Source organism: Betta splendens, chromosome 9, assembly GCF_900634795.4.
Source record: "Betta splendens chromosome 9, fBetSpl5.4, whole genome shotgun sequence".
Lineage (NCBI taxonomy): Eukaryota > Metazoa > Chordata > Actinopteri > Anabantiformes > Osphronemidae > Betta > Betta splendens.
The window spans coordinates 27,398,075-27,420,415 of NC_040889.2; the positions used below are offsets into that span (position 1 = coordinate 27,398,075).

General features: G+C 48.0%; 1 protein-coding gene across 2 annotated transcripts in view; it reads left to right on the forward strand.

Moving 5' to 3' along the window:
- Positions 1-22,341, forward strand: part of kremen1 (kringle containing transmembrane protein 1) — a 41,598-nt gene that overhangs the window by 3,901 nt on the left and 15,356 nt on the right. For both annotated transcript variants that reach the window (XM_029161363.2, XM_029161364.2), the window contains exons 2-3: positions 12,456-12,618; positions 18,384-18,475. In XM_029161363.2, coding sequence (XP_029017196.1) covers positions 12,456-12,618; positions 18,384-18,475 — 255 coding nt within the window. The remainder of the gene's footprint in view (positions 1-12,455; positions 12,619-18,383; positions 18,476-22,341) is intronic.

The window sequence follows — 22,341 nt, forward strand, 5'->3', positions numbered from 1 at the left end:
CTTCCTCGTGAAACATATATAAAAGTAGTTTTAACCTAGAGCCCTGAACAGGAAAGTAAATGCAATCAGAAAAGTGTGTAAACCTGAAATGCTTTTCAATATCAGTCTATCATTCCAGCGTTGCAGTGTGCGTGTGTTTACGTCGGGTTCAGATGCGAGGCAGCTGCAGCCATCTGGAGGCTATAAACTCCCAGTGTTTCTGCTAAGACTTTGAAGGAGCCACGTCAAGTGTCGAACCGAGAGCTCTCACATCCTCTGTCATTCCCAAACACGCACAGCGCCAGGACCAGCACCAGCACCAGTACCAGCACCAGCACAAGTACCAGCACCAGCACCAGCACCAGTACCAGCACCAGCACCAGGACCAGTACCAGCACCAGCGCCACGGTCCTCTCTCATAAATGCAGTCCATACAGTGCCGTTGATGATCAGTGTTCATCGACCTCAGCGCTGAGACACAGGGACCTCTGTCTCTGTGTTTCTTCAGTGTGTGTGTGTGTGTGTGTGTGTGTATGTGTGTGTGTGTGTGTGTGTGAGAAAGGGAGAAGGAGAGAGACACTTTGAATCGTCTGCCTCAGAAGATAATAACAGACTATCTTCAGCCGTTTGAAGACACACAAGCTTGTGTTGGCAGAGCTGATGGTGCTGGAGTGTTGGTCTGAGGAGGCCGCGGGTTCCTGAGGAGTTTACCATGAGGGCACTGGGAGTGCGGCTGAGCCCCCCCCGTGTGCTTGCAGTGGGAGTGCCTGAGCATTATGGGGAGAGGGAGCGTGGGGTCTGGGTCTCACATGTGGGTCCCTGCGGTTGCACCCACTTTTCCGGTACGGAGATGGAGATGGAAACCTCTCCTCCCTCGGCGAGCTTCTGTGCAGCAGACACAAGTTCAGACAAACCGCTGGCAGATTGGTGGACGCTGCTGTTTGCTGTGCGTGTGTTCAGAGATCGTGATTAAAGACGTGACTGCGTGTTCTTCAGAGTGAGGGCATTTGGTGAACGAGGCCCGTTTGTTGATAGTTTGTTGGACTTTGGGCTGAACGTCCTTCTGGATTACATCGTTAGTTGTTTGACTTTTGAAATGACACAGTAAATGATCAAACCACCACCAGCTGTTACCTAATTACCTTTTTAAAGGTAAAAAATTAACATTTGTGGCTGTTCATCAGCAACAGAAGCTCAGGTTTGTGAAGCGTATGTGTTTTGCCTATTGAGTGACTCATGCTCTCTGATATTAATCACCACCTTCATGCTTTGGTTTATCACAGCATAAACAGGCTCAGAGAAAATGACTTTTGAAGCTGTTCTCTACAACAAAGGGAGTGTCTGGTCTTTTGCTCAAGGTCGTGCCAACGTGTTTGCATTAGGATCATCTCCTAGGGACACACGGTTGCTTTTGCTGTCTGTTGTCTCATTTCTTGAAGGTGGGATCTTCCTTAAAACCTTAAACAACCTTAAACGACCCGTTGGTTTCACACAGGTCGAGTCAGCGCTTCTTGGTTGTTTTCACAGTTGACCCTCAGCGTGGCTCCTCTTTGTGTCGTGTCCATCTATAATCAGCTTTACAGCTCCCATAAATCTTCGATGGAATGTTCCGGGAGGTCAAGAGTTAAACGTGACACAACTAACGGTGTGACTATGAAATTACAAACAACAGGCCAGGACAATATTAAAATGATCAACAATTTAATCATTGTTAATATATACTCCATTAGAAAAAGGACTTTAACTTGTGTGAGACAACATAAGATCTGAGTCTTACCACCAAATATTGGTTATATTGACAGTTCTGAAAAAAAAATGATACGGGGCATAATCACACAAACCTAATGTAGGGTCTCAGGGCCACTGCGTAGGTCACAGCAGCAACCTTAAAAGATGACGGAGGAGAAGCCTGACACCAAGTAGTGCATCTCCCTTGAGTGTCTCCACACTCATCGTCCTCAGCATCAACTTGTACTGTAAGACGCCAGAGTTTTGAAGATTCTTGAAGATAGTTGGCAAAAAGGTGAATCTGGCTCGCGGTTCAGAAACAAACTGTGAGAAATGTGCTTGGGTGTCTGCGCGCTGCCCCTCCGCTTCCTGTTGACCTTTGGGTGGTGCGCTGAGGAGGTCAAGCTGCGGGCGACGCCCTGGTTCTTCCATGCCAAGGAGCTGAGCCGACCATAAAACCACCGACCGCTACGGCGCAGAAACAGACCTTGTTATTATAAACACAATCATGCTATTATCATGCCTCTGTGAGTCTCGCTCTGTCAAGTTGAGAAGCTCACATATGTTTGATCAAAGGGCCTCTATGTGTGTCATTCCCCACTTCTCCTTTTAAACATCCGCCGAGTGCAGCTCTTTCATTTTCTCCCTCACCTTGTGCAAATCACCACCTGCTGGGCCGCTGGGCCCGCGACCCGGCATGCAAAGCAGTGGCCTGCTTCCAGGTTCAGGATCTCTGATGCCGGTGGCGGCGCATGGGAAGCCCCCGTCACAGGCGGCGGGCCGCGACGGACGCCAAGGCTGTGTAAAACACGGCGAGGACGAGGCGTCGCGTAACCGGGCGCTGCGAGGCTGAGCGCGTCACTCATGGCTCCTGATCCACGGAGGCGGTCCCGTGAGAGAACATAGAATTAAACTGTCAAGTCACTACCGGTCCGATGCAACTGTCAAACTCCAGAGAGATAAACAGTGTTTAGGTGGGAGAGGGCGCTCATGTGGCCTGAGGAGTAGTTTATGAGGTTTTGTTGCGCAAAGGTTAATCAGAGGAAGGTGAAGTGTTTCCTGAATGAGCTGTGACATGTTAGTTTTGGATCTTTACTCTGTTTTGCAGCCTTTTTACATCAGGATTCTTCTGGATTGTTCAAAGTTTTTTTTAATACGATTACAATTCAGTGGTTTCTTTTCCCTCCTTTGCTCATTTTAATACCATTATGCATGAGCTGTGTTCCCTGTCCTCATTGTGTACCTTGACATTTGCGTATGCATGAGGAGACCCACTCCAGTCGGTGCCAAATGACATTCTGTCTCCGCGTTGCTGGTGCTCCGTGCAGCAGTCAGAGCCCATCAGCCAGAACACACTCCAGGGTAAAGGGCCAAATCAAATACTCAGCGAACAGTAATGAAATACTGTTGGGCCTTATGTTCTTCTATGAATTCTATTAAATCTCAAGCAAACAATTGTTTTCATTGTCAAAACTCAATTAAATTTGTAGGGCATGGAATTTAAAGGCCCTGGAGAGGAAGTGGTGGACACAGTGTTTATAGTAGATTTCTACGGTGGCATGAAGTCAGTAGAGTGTTATCTGCTATCTGTGTTGATAAATGAAGTTTTTGCGGAGGAAAACACCATTAGACTTTGGTCTGATTTGTTTCCGTACAATCACGGACCCATTCTGGCTTCCTTTAACGCGCTATTAATAAAGCCCTTGACACAGTATGATTAAGGTAAATTAGCTGTTATTCTTTCTTTGATTTAAACATGTTCCAAGCATCTCATCAGCGATCGGTTGGGTGTATTGCAAGTCTCCACAGGGTGAGTTTCAAAGCAACCATGTAGTTTTGTGGTGTCACAAGCACGTTTGGAGCTTTGAGAAGCGTAACCAGGAACATAACAGGAGGATATTGAATTGCTACTGTGCGAGACATGACCTGTCCGGCGAACTTTAGTTCTTTTTATACTGCAGTTATGGTTGGGCCCGAGCCACTGAGGTCTGGGCTTCACTGCGGTAGAGTAATAGCAACCACTTTAAATAAATGGAGAGTCATTTTGCTGCCGAGCCTCGGGCTCTGGTTTGTGTCCAGCTTCAGCAGCTTGTGGCCGAAGAGGCAAATTGTCACCTTCGGTCCTCACAGGAAACTCCCACAGACAGGACTGATTTGACGAGGCCAAGCGAGTGGACAGAGTCAACGTTTGGACAAGTGAAAGGCACAGGCGTAGCTAAGTGGACAGCAAACAAAGGAACAAAGAGCCAAGGAGCCATGACAGTGCACAGGAACATCTCAGGCAACCATTTTCACAAACTGCCATTGTCCTTCAATCCGTGGAACCAGTGATATCATGTTGCAAAGGGAGGCCCTTTGAAAGAGACCAGAACTATGGGGATGAAACCCAAGTCACCAAAGGCTGTGATTTAGTTGTCTGTCCTGCACTGAAGGTGAATACAGCTCCCCAAGGTGAATACAAAACAGGTTGGGTCTGCAGCAGCCTCCATGGCACCAGCCCTCAACCAGTGTCAACTGAGGGGTGGTCACACTCGGGCGATGACATGAAACAGAATCTGCCGGCCCTCAAAAGATCCTCCGTAAGGTATCCCCTTTTGAGTGGGGCCACTGGGATGCCCCTGCTCCATTACCAGAGCCATCTGGTTCCCTGTACGGCGAGTCTTCCCACAGCCACACAACCACAGTGAAAAAGGATCCATTTCACAGCCGAGACCAGGAACTAGAGCCGTAGCTGGTTAAAAGGGGTCTGAATGCTGAGCGCTGTCACCGTTCCCCACCGTAGCAGCCTATTGTGCTGTTGTTATTGTGTCCTTGGAAGTGCACTGTGCTGCGGTTTATCTGACAACGTTTTGTGATTTGATACAGTAGGAAATCGTGCCTCGTTGGAGCTCTGAACAAGTCGTCCAGGCGAGGGTTTACAAGATACTTCTTCAGATTGAGATGGAGGTGCACGGTGGCGCTTGAGGTGGCAGATGGTTCGTAAAGCACAAGGTGATTCAACGTAGTGGGAGATAAAGGGTGACGCAAGGAGGTCTGTTTTCCGCTGTCTGCATGGATTTAGAATATGAAAACTGTAAACACGCTGAGGAATGCTGAGGGAAAAGACTAATGCCTCCATGTGTAGTTTACAGAGATAGACAAAACGAACACGCCTGTGACGTGTTTGCCACTGGTGCAGACACATTGGATGCAGATGTGTGCTTGTTTGTGCTCCACACATGGGGTGTGTTAATCCACCGCTGCCAGCAAGCAACAAGTAAAAGTTCCTTTAAAACAACTAAGGTTGCAGTCAACTGCTTAGCAAATAAAGCTGCAGTACGAGTTATCAAAGGACAAGCTACAATACACATCTATTATGATTTTAGCGACGCTCGTCCAAAGTCCCGTCTTTGCTTCGGTTACATTTAATCACAACACATGCCTCTACGCCTCCCTCGGACATTTGATCAACTTAGGCCCAATTTCCAGTAACCGTGTATTTCCTTTTCTGCAGGGAACAATTACCAGAGAGGGGCCTCAGAGCTGCCGGTAAACCTCCGGACACTGGCCTCGGTGGTGCGATACTAGTTGATATGTGAATATGGAAGTGGAAGGAATAGACTTTGGCGTTTGCGCTTGGAGCAGTTTGTTGATCTGATCTGAATTATTTGCACTCAACTTAATTCTGTTGCTACAGGGTGAGAACATCCTCTGTTTAATATCATTCTGAGTTGATTACAGCTTCTTTGGGTTTTTGCAAAACAGACAACAGAAGTTTCCCACCTCCCAAATTTCGCTCTTGTTCTCATTACCTAAATTAAATTTTAGTGTCACATGTGGCTCCCGGCAAGAGCTCCAAACAACAGGAAATTACTTATTACGCAAAATGTACAGTTTCTTCCGAACAACAGCAAATGACTGCTCTGTCTGGACGAACTCCCACGTTTGTTCCGCACCTTTGTGAATATCAGGGATGTGCAGGTTCCTGACACCATGATTCTGTCTTACAACAAAGCAAAAAGTTAAAAGGTCACGTTCTCTGAATCGGTTCTGCTACATTGCACAGTGGCCTCAGATCCTCCTGCCCCTGGTCTTAATATGATTCACTCTTAAAAAAAGATGACACAACATAATGTTTTAATTGTGTTGTTTGTTCGCTCTTTGGAATAAAGAGGAAAAAGATCTGAGCTTTCCTAACTAGCGTAGGTCACATGGGTCCCTCCCCTCAGACTGAGACCTTTATTTATCCAACTCATCTTCCCTGAACCCTGTAATCACACAGGACCTTTAAGAGAGAAAGAAGAGACAGAGAAGGTGGTGTGTTGGGTTGGGGGGGGGGTCTGTAATGGGTGCACACACTCCTCTGCAACAGCACTGACAGAGCCCAAACCAAACCACATATAATTTACATTCCTCAGATACCAGCTAACCTGAGCACAAACAGGCCCATGGAAAACAGGTGTGTTCTTTTCTTACCTTTCTTTGAGCAGCTTTCTGTCTTCCTTCAACTTACGGTACTTTAATCTACATAGCCTGTGTGGGGATTTGAATATAAACGTCAATGGAGCAGCAGTGTGGTACGTGATAGTCATCCAGGAGGCAGCGGACGGGAGGTGAACTGAAGCCGTACTGGCCCCACGGCTTACATAAGGTTACCGCAAATTGATTACTGCTTCTGAGAGGCCGACTCATTGTGAGGAGAAAACCCGAATTGACAGACGTGTATACACACACACACACACACACACACACACACACACACACACACACACACACACACACACACGCTCAGTGGGCGATATCTACAGTTCTGTGATGAGTGGGTGAGAATGGCATCGCCGCAACGATACAGACCCTACCACTAAGAGAACAAAGCAGCCTGTGTGCGTGTTTATGGGTATCCTCCATTCCCTCCACATCTTAAAATACTGCGGCTGTAAGACTGATGAAAATTCCTTTCCTTCATTCTCACTGTAACTGCATCTGGGGGAGGAGGTGTGGGTCTGTGGGAGCAGGAGGAGCAGGAGCGATGCGGGTCCGGCAGATTAATGCATGTTTTGTCACTGTAGACGTTTATCACAGTATCTGACGGTGCAGGTTGACTCAGGCGAAGCAACACAGGGCGGCTTCAAAGGCCCCCATGTGATGCACGCAGGGCCGTTAGCTGTCACGCCCGGCACCGTGAACCGTAGATCCCCCGCTCATCAAAGGCAGCGCTGGATGGGGACGTGAGCGCCGGCACTAACGGCCTGTTTGCTGCCCTGCATCAGGGCCCCCAGCACACAGCTGCTCCCTCCAAACCCAGACCCCCGCCGCTGGAGACACTCACTCTGCGCATGCTGTTAATTTTACAAGCTGGGGCTTTGTCGGCCTCGTCTGTAACATGGGGAAATGCGAACTAAACCAAGCACTTCTCTGGTGCTGCGCACAAGGAGGAGAAAATTAGAGGCTGGGTTAACAATCTGTGGGATCATAAAAACAGCCTTTGTCCCACCCTGGCTCGCTCTGACTCGCTCTGTTTTCCTCTCTTCCTTCGTTTCGGCTTCGTCTTGTGTCCCCTGCCATTACTCTTGTCTTCACAATCCCTCCTGCCATCTCCGCTCGCGGCTGTAATTTGCAGTTTGGTTTAATTTAAGATGAATCAATCTCAAATGCGCTAATTGTGCAACCTCAGGCCCCCTCAGTCAACCCCTCTGCCGTCTCCCAGCCTGTTCTTCCCCTCTCTTGTTTATCCTGGTGTCAGATTTTGCAGGTTCTGTTTTGTATTTTGAGTATGTGAGAGACTTCTTATAAAAAGAAGAGATGTGTGATTGCGGTGTGTGTGTTCTTGACAAACTGTGAGAAGTGAGGATAGCGTTAGGTGCAAAAGCTCTGCATCACGGTTAGAATTATTTTAGCAGAGGATGACTTGAAGAAACGGTGAAGAGGTGCCAGAAGGAGGTAATTGAACACGACACCCCATCTGCCCTCATGTCAGGTTGGCTGGCAGGTCCCCGGCGCCGACGCACTGCCAGCGTCTCCCACCCCTCCCCAGGAAGTCCCTGAACGTCCTTCACGTCATTGTCAGTCTGCAGGCCATCAGTCACTCCCTGAACGTCTGCCAAGCACAATTCAAAACTGTCCCACCTCCCTCCATCCTTGTCCACTCACGGAGCCAAAACTACCTCGCATCCATCTGTGTTGAGCTTCTGCATCGGCACGCCGTTCCAGACGCTATGGCCAGCGCAGTCGTGGATGTTTTATCCGCCGCGGTTTGTGTGCAGATTGTGTTTTCTTAAATCATTCAAAACACAACAAAATTGCGATCCAAACAAGTTTGAAGCTTTTATGCTTTCCATTCTTGCACCGAGCAGCAGAGGGGGTGTGGCAGCGTGTTACACCCACCACTGGCTGCACAAGATCAGATTCTTTCCAGTACTAAGCTAAAAAATAGGGTCCACGCTGGATGGGGCCATGTTTTATAGGTGCTACCCAGGAACCTTGGCAGGGAGTCCTCTGGGTCTGTGGCTACTGTGGTAGTGAACTCAGGAGGTGGTGGTTTTTTTCAGGAAGAGTGATGATGATGATGGAGGCTATTTTGGGATTGAATGAGGTCTTGGTTTACGGCCTGGTCATCCTACGACAAACACATAAAGCAAAAAGGAAAAAGTCATTGAACTAGTTAGGCTTTTGCACTTTCGCTGACCTGGCACACGAGCATTAAAAAGCTACGGCAGGGGCAGGGAGACGAGGTGGGGTTGATTAACTTGTAAATTCACTCCTTTCTGAGGAGAGAATTTGAATCTCTGACTTCACCTCAGCAAGAACCAACTTCATTAAAAAAAAACTCACTGTGTCTGTGACTATCTGAATAATAAATGCAAAGCAATCTTCCTGCAGCCGTCTGATGTTTGATGTGGTTTTGATGTGGAAATGGATGCTGATGGGGAAGAGGGGAACCAGACTTGCGTTGCAGCCAGCTGTGCCCCCCCAGAAAAGAACTCTGTAACCCAGTACATCTGGCCTGGTTTGGTCTGGCCCCGGCCTCTGTTCCTAATACACTGACAGTAATGAGCACCACAACAGTAATGACTACCAGCACGCTGTGGAGGGGGAACATATTGTGGTAGACTGTGTATTAATGCTCTGCCATTTCTCCAGTATTTGTTTGTAGACTTTGGCGAGTGTGTGAATGTTTTATCTGTTCATTGTGCAGCTTCTAATTTTGGTGTTAGTGTCTGCGCAAATGACACTGTATCATTTCTTTCATAAACTCACTCAGCGTAATTTTGTTATTAAAGAAATATTGCTCATGCACTAAGCCTGTTTTGCTGGTCCTACAGCTCCAAGCATGTAATAAAGATGGAAGGAAGCTCTTTATGTCAGCCCTGAGTGAGGAAGCAGTCGTCTGTAATTATACCTGCTTTTCATCCCTCGTAGCAAAGCACAACAAATAAGTGCTCTTGTGTGACCTGGCAACACGTCTCAGAGAAACCATTTGTTTGTTAGCTTGTTTGTTTGTGTTCTTGAGCTCATGTGACCAAAAGCCCCACACTTCTACCCCCCATTTTCTCCGGCCCCACCCCTCAGAGCATCAAGTGCATTTGAAGTTGCAATGTGGAAATCATTAGCCACAAATCCCAACAAATATAATAACAGGGCGATTAGCTCCCTCGGAGTGGTCCTCTGCTGTTTTTGACTTTTCTTTTCTTGTTGCCGGGGTGGTGCAGGGTTCTAAACGCAGGGCTTGGTCAAAGGCGAGTCCTCCTCTTCCCTTTCCCGTAGTTTTTCTATTTGTAGAGCTGCACGTTCTTTATATGAGCCCTTTTTTCCCCCCTTTTCTCCGTCTTTCATGCAGCAGTGGTTCTGTTTCCCATCACGGCTCATGATGAAACCACAAGAAAGCCCAAGCCCATGTGACGAGAGCCCAACAGTTCCTTGGTGACATGGAAAAGGGAGCGAGGCAGGGGCTGAGCGTGCTCGGAGGGGAGTGGGCCTAAAGTGGCGATGGTCCAATCAGCAGATGAGCTCCTTGTCTCATCCAGGACAAGGAGAAAATGCCCATATCCACAGTGCTTCAACATAAAATTGGCCTTTTCACTTTGTCGTGATAGATGTGTGGCAGTCCACAGGGCACTTAAATGGCCCATTCATCTTTACGATGGCCTCACTTATCTCTGAGTCCTTGCAGATCTACTATTTCCCATTCCCACCACAAGCAAATGGTGCCTTGAAACCACATGGAACACCCCCCCCCCCAACATCCCTTCCAGTGGCAAAAGCGCTGCCATATTTGCCATCTCGTTCTGGAAAGCTAACTTGGCCGCAGGAGGGCGGGATGATTTCCAGCACCAGCGCATTCCAAGGGGACCATGTGCAGACAAGCTCTACTTCATCCTGAAACTCTGGAGCAAAGTTTTTTGAAGACAGAGACGAGGCGGCTACAAAGTGATCTGTTTTTTCTTCTTGATCCTGCATTTTCAGTCATTTTGATGCCCGCTATTTCAAGGACGTCAGCTCATTTGGGATGCAGTTGGTTGCCATGTCCCTGCCTGATGTTATCCTCTCTGACTGGGGCAGTAACAGTCATGATTGCTTTTAGGGAGTGGTGACTCATGATTGTGCTTGTGCCACTGCCAAACTCTCAATAGCAACGTTTCCCCTGCTTTGTTTCTTTCGCCGTGGCTTGTGGCATTCGGAAAAAATGGAAATGGCAATGAAATCCTGTCTCACCAAATCAGTATTATACCTTGAACAATGAATATCCAAATTCCATGTGCAAGAACAAATGCAACTATCAGAGCAACATTTCTACAGGAAGCTGCTTTGTGGGCATCATTTGCAGAAATACGTTATATGTGTATTGTTTACCGGGCCTCACCTGTCCTCAGGTGAGACCCGGTCAACAGAAAGCCTCTGCTCCACTAACCACTCCCAAGTGTACGGGTGGCAGGGGCACGACCCCTGTTGTAGCTCCATTAAGTTGTTTTTTTAATTTTATGGAGTCGTGTTCTGACTCAGCTACTCTGAGGTGGATTTACGATCCAGTGGTTGATATCCTTGCATGCCGAGGCGGTATTAATTTGCTGAGAGAGAGGGGAGCCATTTACAGACAATGGCGCGGCATCATAATTGCAGGAACCTGACACCCTGCAGCTCCTTGCTGCTGTTGAGCTCCTGTCAGCCTGATGACGAATGGCTGATAAGCTTAACTGAACAACACAGCTAAAACAACTTTAATTAAATGCAACTTTGGCTTGCACGCTGAGAACGGCACATCCCACTGATTTACTGTAGATTAGAGGTTAACAATGCAAAGCAGGCGCAAGACGTTGGGATGCGTGTCCGCATGCAACTGACAGGTGAATGCAGATGAAACCCTGTAATTATATATTTAATCGTTTTTAAATCCTAAAGTATTTAGTATACTGAGAATTAATTTAATTTATGTCCCACAGCTAGGATGCCTTTTTAACTGTACTTCTACTGCACTCCTAGACCTGTCAAATTACCTTGAGAGGTTGCCATCTGAGGGCGGATCTGGCAGCAAACTACAGACATCGTATTACAAGGCTGAGAGGCTAAACGATCCCCAAAGAAATGTTTGTATATGAGTTGAAAGGCATTGACAGAAAAGGGAAAAGCAGCGGAGGAGGAAAGAGCAGAGTAAAGGTGAGGGAGGAGAACAAATGAGACGAGGCAGCGAGAGGAAGTTGGGAAACCTTGGACTCGACAGAAGAATGAGAAAGGGCCTTGGAGCACAGCTGGCTCACCGAGGGGTATAATGACTGTCATATTGCAATGCATTAGCTCATGCTCGAGGCAGACAGCTTGACTTGATGAAAGGGGCCGGTCATTGGCTCACCGCGTACATAGCAACAAGACCCCATGGAGACGAGCCAAACACGCCAGGATTGTTTTTTTTCCTGCTAATGTTTGATTGACAGGCGTGATGTGAATGTTATGTTGTGCACACAAAAAAGTCACTTAAAGAACTCCACTATGTGACCTCGTGGCAATTCTTTGCATATGAGTTTCGCTCACAGGCTAAAGTCGTATGTAGCAAGAGAAGAACCAGTTCAAATCCCCGCTGGTTATAGTCAGTGGGGATCTGTCAACAGTCATGGCAGTTCAGAGCACCTGCAGTATGAGTAACCTCAACAGTCATTTGATGAATTTATGCTTTCCATCCTTATGCAATCAAAAGAGGAATTAGGTTGTAGCTGCTAAAACTTTCACCGGGCCCCATGAGTGGTTATAGCTCATCACGGGGCCGGTGTTTGTTTGACTTCCCTCTTCAGGGAAGAAAGCGTCTGTCGGCCGTTGTTTTGCTTTGGGAACCCAAAACTCTCTCTTTCTCGGTCTCCGTCTCCCACTCGGCCATGTGGTTGTCATACACTTCCTGGAAATTCAAGCCATGTTTGCGTTTGCTAGATGTCTGTGGGGCATTTCTCTCTGTGCTCACATGTTCACATTAATTGAAACAATGCCGTGATTGATCTTACTTTAATATTTCTGGCCGGAGCTTTAAATGACTTGTGCCTGGGCAGAGAACACAGTTATTCCAAACTTGTGTCTGCTCATTCTAAACTCATTAAAATCTTTTAATAACACACTAGCGCTTCACTCGATCCAGATTCTCCGTAAACCGGTTACACATGAAGCTTTTTTGCATGCCTCTTAAAAAGCTCGCACAAAGCTTTTGATTTTCGCTTTAATGGACGTCTAATCACATGTAAGCATTTCGACTGAGTTGGATGTTTCACTATTATTTATTTTTCCTTCCTTAGAGTGTTACACTGCCAACGGAGAGGACTACAGGGGTTTCCAGAACCAGACCAGTCTGCACGGTGGAAAACCCTGCCTCTTCTGGAACGAGACCTTCCAGCACCCTTACAACACCCTCAAATATCCCAACGGAGAGGGCGGTTTGGGCAGCCACAACTACTGCAGGTGAGTCCAATAGGTTCCGTGTTTTTCACCCATGAGTAGCGCCTTTGAATGCAGCTTTAATCTTCCCATTTAACTTTCCTACCAATATAATACCAGGTCTTTGTCATTTGTCAAGATGCTCGATATTTTACCCATAGTTCTCAAACAGAGCATTTAGCACTAGGACACAAACACGCTTGAGGGGTTTGTATAAGCAAATCTCCATCCCTCATCCCTGGAATGTGAAGGGACACGGTGGCTAGGAAACCCTCTCCATCCGTCAGTCACACTCCAAGCACGGCTGTCAGCGTTGTATGGGCAACTGTCAAACTTGTGTATTTGCTGGGAGCCACACTCTCTTTGGTGAGTCAGTTCAAATTCACAGAGACGTCCAGAACAGTGGCTTGGCCCAGGGTGCCAGAACATCCCCTCCCCCTCCTGGGTCCAAAGCCGCCGAAACATTTCTCTAAGTCTGTGTTGTAAACTCATAACACAGAAATGCTTTGAAGTGGCACTGGACAGATTTGTTTTTACTTGAGCTGTATGGGAATTTGCAAGATCTATGAGTAGGATACACACATAGGATCGATGAAGGCTTTCCCTGCACACTAGGAGGGGACTATGGCCAGCAGGCGATTTACAACGGACATCATCATTGTTTGGATTTGGCTGTTTTTTTGGCCACTGGAGCAGCTAACAGCTTTTCCAACTCACTGACAGCCCAGTGCTTTGTTTCTCTCCTGACAGAGGGATTTCTGTCACTTATGACTGGAGCTACAACTATTCTCAGTCTCACTCAGACACACTTCTTGTGGAGAGTCAGCCATCAGCAGGGCTATAGGGACCGAAGTGGCCACTTCACTGTGGGGTGAAACGGGATGGCATGTATGGCATGTCTGCACAGGGTCAAGTATTCGTGCGTTGTGCGTGTGTGTTGCCGGGTTCACGTGTTGTCAACACGTACTTGCACACAAAGGATAGGTTCATGCCAGCAGTGATAATGATGTGGACTATTTGACTTGTTTGACTTGTCCCAGGATGTTGACTTGAGACATGTTTTTATTTGCAGCCACGTGTTGCTCAATTTGGGTTGCAAATCTGGATGTGCAAATTTGGATTTGCATCAAGAGCATCGTGCAATTCAAATTCTCCTTCCAGTGTTTCTTTAGCCCCCCTCTAACCTTCAGCCTGTTGCTTTCTCTGTGCGCCCACTGGTTGGACTGTATCGGAAGTTTGCATATGTTTAGGTGGTATATCTCAGATAATGAAAGGAGGAAGGAGTGCCAAAGAGAAGACCTAAGGCAGGTTTGGTACGTCTGAGGTTTATGAGCTCAGAGCAGAGGTTGAGGCACAGCTGTAAAACACAGAGCTGGGAATCACTACATGTCTTTAAATGCATGTATCAGATGCAGAAGCAGAGCGTTACAATCTCACTTCTCATCCCATCACTTGCATTAGCCAGGGCGACACCACAGTGATTCTGGAGAAGGAACCCTAACAGCCCCCACATGTCATGTTTATAGCCTGCCATAAAATATCCCAGGGAAAACGGGGAGAAACCGAGTGGAGGGGAAATGTCACATTATTCCCCTGCAGAAGAGGAGCGAGCACAAAGCCTCAGGAAAAGGACAAGAGCTCTTGTGTCCGGGCTGAGACTCTCATCGGTGACATTACCAGTCACATTACTGTTAATCTGCCCCTTCGATCCAGAAATCATTTCATGTTGAAGAAAGTAAGCGATCTGCTCTTAAGTCTGGGACTGTTCCCAGGTGTAGTAGCACTAAAACAAGCTGCTTTTTCACTTGTGAAGTACTTTAACCTTTTCATTACTTCACGAGAATCACACAGATTAAAGCTCAGGTCTATACTTTTTTAAGTCTTCTGCTATTCTGCTGCTGCGTTGGTATGAATGAGCCCAGCCGTTCAGTGGGTGTTGGGCAGTTTGCCATTTCCTGCCTATTTAAATGCAGGTGCGTGCGCGCAGGGGAATTTATGATTGTCCACTATGACTTCTAATGCTTTTCCCTCACATGAATGAGATAATGGAAATGCCTGAGGGACTTGTGTTCTTCAAGCCGATTGTAATTGAACCACTGTGATGTCAGGTGCAAATCTGCAGCCTAGTTGTCCACTTTGTTGTAGGACGAGGCAACAATTCATTGTGATGCTTGGATCAAACTGTTTATTCAAGTATGCAGTGAGACCAGGGACTGTGTGACAGCCATCAGCTATCCATCACATTAAAGTCTGGAGATTTGTCCTTGCACGTAAGTGTTTTCTTGCTAGGTTTTTAGATCCTATGCTTAAACTCTGAGAAATGCGGGATACAGTATGTTTTCCCCACTCAGCATTTGACCGAGTGCTCAGGGAAACGTCTTCTGGACATTAGAACAATCATACTGATTTGTTCAGCACTTACAGGAGAAACCAGTCAGAGGGTTTGTTTTGAATTTGTGCTGTACTTGCTAAATTAATACAGGATTACTTGAAATATGCTCCCCAGAGGAAATTGTTTGGAAACAAGACTCAGTAGGTCCAGTTCTCTGGACAGCAGAACTGCTTCCTGTGAAAGCGCTCATGGGACTATAACAAACTTTTAACCAACTAGATCATTTCGGGGGTGATTGATCATCTTTTGTACTGGTGATAAAAGCAGAAGAGCTTAACGCTCACCTAAGCATTAGAAGCGCTCAAACTATAAATCACCCACAACACTGTGTAGGAAAAGTTGTTAGTCTTTCACAGCAGCCACCATGTTTGGCCTAAACAAATCATCCTTCATACTCGTGAAGCTCGAATTAGCTTTCTCCTTTGCTAAACAGTGTCCTGTTATGGTGGCTAATCGTCACGGTAAACAGTTTTCGTTAGAACATCGGGGAAGAAAAAGTATTAGGGAGTGTTTCTCAGGAAAGATAAAGTGGCTTTCAATGAGTTTACTCTATTGTACCGGAGGCAGAAACACCTTAAATGCTTGGCAAATAACACCACAATTACCTATGTGGCTCCAAGCCAGTGGAGGAAGGTGAGTCAAGGTTTGTCTGCAGTGTAAGCGAGTCTGTGTTCGTCAAGGAAGATAGTGGTTGTTGTTACGGACATCGTGACCTTGTATCCAGCACAAGTGGGCCATGACAGAACAACAACAGACAGTAGGCTATACATATCGGCTCGCAGGCAACGGGTCTCGCTCCTCAATACGTGCATTCATGCAGTGAAGCAGCAGACAGCAGTTTGCATGCTAAATCATCCAGGGCAATTAAAGAGTCTCCTCTCAGGCAGTAATTCACCAGACTCTGATCTGCCGTTGACCTCAAACCCGATCCAGACAAGCCTCTCACCACCGCTTTCCAATCGGCATTTCTCCGCTCTCCAATTCTGCAAAACGAGGTTTAGCTTTCATGTGTTTTTCACACGTCTGCTAATTCAACTAAACAAGACTCAGGCCAGAATATCACTTAAAGCTGAGCCCATGAGATAAACCGGAATCGTGTCATTTGCTGCATGTGACCACATATTTTGATGTAGTTCCACTGAGCCAGGCGTTTTGAAGGTGGTCGTAAACTGTCTGATTGAGGTATGTGGAAAATGGTTAATAACTGAAAACCTTTTGAACAGCAGCCAGTTGCGAGCAGCTGAATCGCGTCTGCTGGGCAAAACACAATGTGGCTCTAATTGGCCGCGCGCCAAAGTGTGCGGCTCTCTCCGAGCAAAATGAGTCAATCAGCGTAATTGTGCCAATTAAGTGTCCAAACATCTTCTGATCCACCTCTGGGTATGGGAGTGTTTGAGCAGGACGAGCTGTGCTGCTCTGAGCCGACGGACATGAGGTGAATCAAACACCAAACACTCACACGCTGTTACACGCCTCCACGTTGCCTGTGCCACTCGGACACGGTAACGGTAAAGGTATCGGAAACGGTAGTAAAACAGCTGATTATGAGTTTTGATTTTAGATCACTATTTGTTCACGACTTGTCACATTTTTTTTTTACGATCTACGATTTACGATCAGCATCGCTCTGTGTGTCTCTGTGCCGTTGGCTTAAATGAATGAATCTCCGTCCTCCGTCTCACTGTAACTGCAGCGTGGCACTAATCTGAGTCTCCCGTGCTCCCTGCCAAACCCGAATAAACACGCTGGCACCTCAGGGAAAGCTGACTTAGTTTCTGTTTCGTGGGCCTGTTGGCCTCAGCCGTGTGGATAATGTTCCCATGCTTCCATTAAAAGGGTGTGTGCAGGTGTGTGAGGCACAGGTCGGGATGAAACAGCGCTTGGGGACGAGGTCACGGAGAAAGTCGCATTTAGCTTGATGATCAAAGGAGCCGGTGGGTCAGGCTTGGGACGGGTGGTCTACTGAGGATGTTTAACACTGATGGTTGTAATTCACGTCTGTGTCCTTGGGGGACGATTGAGAAAGTGCAGTAAATGACATAACTGGCGGTAGATGAGCTCCTAGGAGTCTGATTTCAAATGGGCCACAACAACAGCCACAACAGAGCGGCGGCGAGTGGGCAGCGTGTGGATGCTTGGACCCAGTTGGTGCCTTTTTAGGCCTTTTTGCCGTAGCCTGGGGCTGAACAAACAGGTGTCTGCCTCCTGTCTGGGTGGAGCAACAAACAGATCTGGGCTTATGAGACAGTGTTGAAACTTACTTGAAAACAAGGCTGGTTTCCTGTGAACATGGGAAAATCTCAGCGTGAGAGTCGTTTTGATGGCAGAAGGTTGGAGTAAACAATGTGTAATGGACGAACTCTTCCTTCACGTGTTCCCCGTTGCTGACAGGCGGCAGAAAGCGAGCGGTTTGCCAGATACGGAGGCAGAGACGGGCTTTGAGGCGTTTAAACTTTAATCTTTGTCAGTACCTCATTATGAGCGTGAAAGGAGAAGAGGAAACTCAGGACAGTGTTTTTGATAGCAGAAGAAAAGGAATGGAAACGCCCTTCACAACTCGGCGCACAAAAGGCGAAACGGGATCGCGCAGCGCCGCGGGCGCTTTCAGGACGCTACAATGAGGCGTGTCACAAAAGGAGCATGAAACGAGTGGCGCGGTTACAGAAAAACGACACGGCGGCTACGGTTCTGCGTGGTTCTGGACGGAGCGGTGCGACGAGCTCCTGCTTCGCGCTACACTGGCTCCTTTCATTAAAGTCTCTGCAGTGGAGAACTGGGGTCATGATTTACAGTCTGCTGATTACCCTGGAGATATGGATACTGCTCACAGATCCAGTGTTCTCAACTTCAATCCATTTTCTCATCACTTTTTCTAAGCGCGGAAGCACCGAGGGGCTGTCAGCCTTATTGTGACGGCATGAGAGCGCCTCGACAGCGTTTCAAAGAGCAGCTCCAGCCGCAGACAAAAGCTTTGCTCCATCACCGGCTCCGTCTCAGGTCTGTGTCTGGCCTGGAACAAAGAACCCCCCCCCGTTACTGATCTCCAACCACCCATCAAAGACCCGTTGGTCCGGCCCTTGACTGACACGCGTGGTCCGAGCGCAGAGGAAGAGGCTGAATCAACACGCGCTCGGGGCTCCGGGGATGATTGACACAGCAGAGATAACCTCCCTCTGGAACGATGAGCATTCAGCCCTCGCAGCCGGTTTCCCACTCCTTCACCCCGCTGTTTTTCTGGCCTCGTATCCCCTCCGTCACCTCCTCACCCTGCACCGTCCTCCACGCTCCCTTTCTACTCATCCTTCATCACCTCGGCAGAAACCACGTCCGCATTAGGCCCAGTCAGACAAACAGCGGGTCTCATGTGATTCAAACTTTCACCCTTGTGTGTTTGCAGGAACCCCGACGGGGACGTTCAGCCGTGGTGCTACATTGCAGATCACGAAGACGGGATCTACTGGAGATACTGCGACATCCCTACGTGCCAAAGTAAGGAAGGCTCCTTCTGTCCTATCTGCTCCGCTCTTTAATGCGTGTGGGCCGGTCGATGGGAGCAGCCATCTTCACCGCTGGCCTGCTGTGAATAGCTTTTATAGGCTGTTCGGCTTGTACACAGCTGTTATGATCTAGAAATGCCTCTAATTGCCTCCAATCACCCCTCCCCGGCCCTGTCCAGGCCTGCCCTCACTTTAATGCGAGCTGTCAATCATCCGCTCAGTGTGTGTGTGCGTGCGTTTTTCTGATGTGTCTTCATGAGTTCCTCCCTTTCGCTTTGCAGCCTGTTTTGACACGCGTTGTGATACCGTCCGCGAGTGATTCTGTGCATCGTGGTGCCCGTGGACGTCTCGTATGTTGTGTTCCCGTGCGGGTGAGGGAGCGTCCTCGTCCCCGGCTGGCGCCCGACGTGGAGACACTCAGTGCCTCTGTGCGGCTTCTCTACCGTTTTGGCACACGATTCCAAAGGAGCCGCCGGTGTCTGATCCCATTAGTTTAAACCCTTCCACCTTTTTAATGGCTGCTGTTGACTCAGACTCAGGTGGATCAGTCTACACAGAGATCATTCCTGCTTCAGATTTTGCGATTAGCTGCAAGCATGTTTTTGTTTTGTTGTGCATGGACATTTTCTGTTGTTTCGTGATTTTCAAAACAAAAGTCTCAAAAGACTCGAAATGAACATGCACATAGTAATGTCTGCTCACATGTTTACGTTGTTCTCCTCCAATTTTACACATTCCTCCTTTCTCTGTGTTCTACAGTATTTGACCTTTGCGTTACAGGAATTTTGTTATGATACAACCAGGACAAGGACCCTTGCAGCCATCCCACCATTATCCTCCCTGAGCAGCATGCTTGACTGAAGCCCGTTTGAATGTCTCAAGACACATTAACCCAGCTAATAATGCCTGCTGGCTGCGTGTGTGTGTGTGTGTGTGTGTGTGTGTGTGTGTGTGTGTGTGTGTGTGTGTGTGTGTGTGTGTGTGCGTGTGTGCGTGCGTGCGTGCGTGCGTGCGTGCGTGCGTGCGTGCGTGCGTGCTTGCGTGCGTGCGTGCTTGCGTGCGTGCGTGCGTTGCATTTGACCTGTTTCAGACCACTGGCCCTTTAGCTCCGTGTGTCTCGGCTTCTTTGGGGACGGGACCCGGGTCGTCGCGTCCTCGTCTTTGGTGAAACGAGGACAGCTTTTGTTCCTCATGGCGGTTCCATGTGCTGCCTCCGCCTGGTTTCTGTCTGGGATCCGGTGCTGTGCGGCGCGTAACTCATCCTTGCGACGTGTGGCTCTTTTCTAACGGTTGAGAGCTTCGCCCATATCAAATGCAGCCTTACACGAACACTCCTTTCTTTCTTCTTTTTCTTTTATTCAGGCTTGAAAAACTTGTGTCAGAGAATAAGATGGTTTTTCACTGTCATGAAGGCGGTTTTCTCCCTGCAGGGGTACGACGAGCTCTCAGACCCGAACGCTCCATCTCGTCTATTGTGACACCACAATTGTCACGTGGTGCCGCACCTTCTGGCGCCTGCTGCCACTTAAAGCCGAGTGAGAGGACGCGCTGCTCGCTCAGCGGCGGAGGCTGCCTCCGTCTCCTGTGGAACACAACACTGTGGTGTTCCAGGGAAACGGGCGAGAGTGGTCTTGTTTTCATTTGGTCTGGCCCTTGTTTTGTCTGCGTCTTCATTCTGTCTGGTCTTTGCTTACGTCTGATGGAGGGCCCTTGGTGGCCGTGCGCTGGGGCACCTGGAGCCTGCCGGCGGCTGCTCTGTGATCCAGATGCTGTCACTGTCATCTGGGGTCATGCCACCCTGGCGAGGCTGACACGCCCTGCTGGTGCATCCACCGCCAGGCAGGAAACACATAGTCTACCCGTGTGGATTACAGTGTGGGTCCTGACGTTTGTTGATCCTTCGTGGCAGCAGCCGTGGGATTATGTAAACATTTCTGTCGAGGCGAGCCGTCCGCTGCACAAATTGACATTTTTGTCCTGCAAGAGGATGCTGGTTTTAAGGTCCTCCTCTTTCCCAGGACACTTAAATCCAGTTCCTGTAGAGTCAGGTTTGTACGAACCAGCAGGCTGAGACCTACAGGTGCTCTTTAAATGGGTTCTGGTGAGTCTTTCCCAGCGTCCACGCTGGGTGAACTCCTACTTGGTGTGGCTCCTTCAGGCCGACGCTCATTTGGCTGACGAAATTCCCTGGCTGAGTTCGACTGACGCGGAACTAAACTGTCAGGGTGAAGTCCTCGAGCGCCTGCCAAGACAAAGACGCTTTGATGTGCGTCTTAGGAGCTCGTCCCTCAACAACGTATAACCAAGAAAAACTTGTTGTGCCACTGCGTTTTCCTGCAGTTAAAAGTCATGTAGTCGTCATGAGGTTCTATCAATAGGATCAACTGGTATTGGACTGATGTGTAACGGTTGCTCTATGATTTTATTCATTGTGTTGTTGCTAACACCTGCTGTGTAATGACACTCATTACTAGCAGGCACCATCATTTTCTATAAAATACTAAATTGTTCCTGTTGCACCTGAACATTAAGCCATTCTTACTCTAAGTTACGCTTTCATTTTTGTGAACAATTGAGGGAACGTCTCATTAACCTTTGTTTGTCACCACGGAACAATAGACTCAATGCCAGAAGCATCGCATGCATCCGTACGCAGCCACACCTTGAAGGTAATCAAATGACATAGCGATGAGTCTGACCCAAGGTTTTATTCTTGAATGTGGAGGAAAAGGTGCGATTAGGAGCTACTGCATTCATTAGCAGTGATTTATGGAACCTATTAATATCACTTTAAAGTCAGCCTCCTGCTTTGCGTGTCTCGTTTGTCTATTCCCCATTTTAGGACGTAACCGAGCTTTTGATAAGGAGTTTACTTCATACAAGTTCCACTGCTTTGGGCTCAAATGTTGTGCTATTTAATTGCATTATACAGAAAAATAATTTACTCTTTGCGTTGTGGATGAAAGGTGTCAGAGGATGTACAGTAGTGTACTGTATGATTTGTATCTCCAGATGGTAAAAGCTGGACATTTTTCAAATGCCTCCACAACTGTTGGATGGATCTGCATGAAATTCATTGGCTTCAGAGGAAGTCTGGTCGGCGTTTCGAGCTGTCTTTAGCACCAGCAGAGAGCAGCAGCACCAGGCTGACATTAGTTTCATCAGCTGACTGAAATAGATCATGTTTACATAAATATAATTAGAGATAAGACATGAAAGCATAGTGTCTTTGTGCCGGCTAAGCTAAGCTAGGCTAGGCTAAGTATGCTTAAATTACTTAAATGTGACGAAGAATGTGAAGCCAGTGGGAAAGTTGTAACAGTTGAACAAACGTCTGAGACAAGTGCAAAAAAAGCAGGAGGCCGAGGAGTCGGACGTGCCGGACATGTGGTCTGGAAGCGGAGCCGGGGCTGGAACACCACAGCCCTGCCCCTTGGCCGGTGCGGTCGCCTGCCTGTTTCTTTCAGGTCGTGTTATTGCAGTATTTATCTCGCTCCACGTCGTTGTTTTGAGAGGCAGAACATTTCCCCTAGGTGGTCCTGTACCAGCTTTCACCACAACCAAGCCTCCCAGCCAGCATGAGGCAGGTTCAGGCATCACCGAGTGGACGGTGTGTGTAAAAGCCAGATCAGAGTGAGGACGTGGGGATGAGTGGGTGCGATGGGCTGGTGAGCGGTCCAGGTGTACCCCGCCTCTCATGAGGATGCAACTGTTATATTCATTGTTTCCCTCGGCTCCGGCCTCCTTATAGCGACGATCGTAGCCTTCATGAAACCCAAGACCTAAATAAACAGAGGAGAGTGTACTTGATGATGATGATGATTTCTACGATTTGTTGCGTCCCCTTTCACCTGCTTT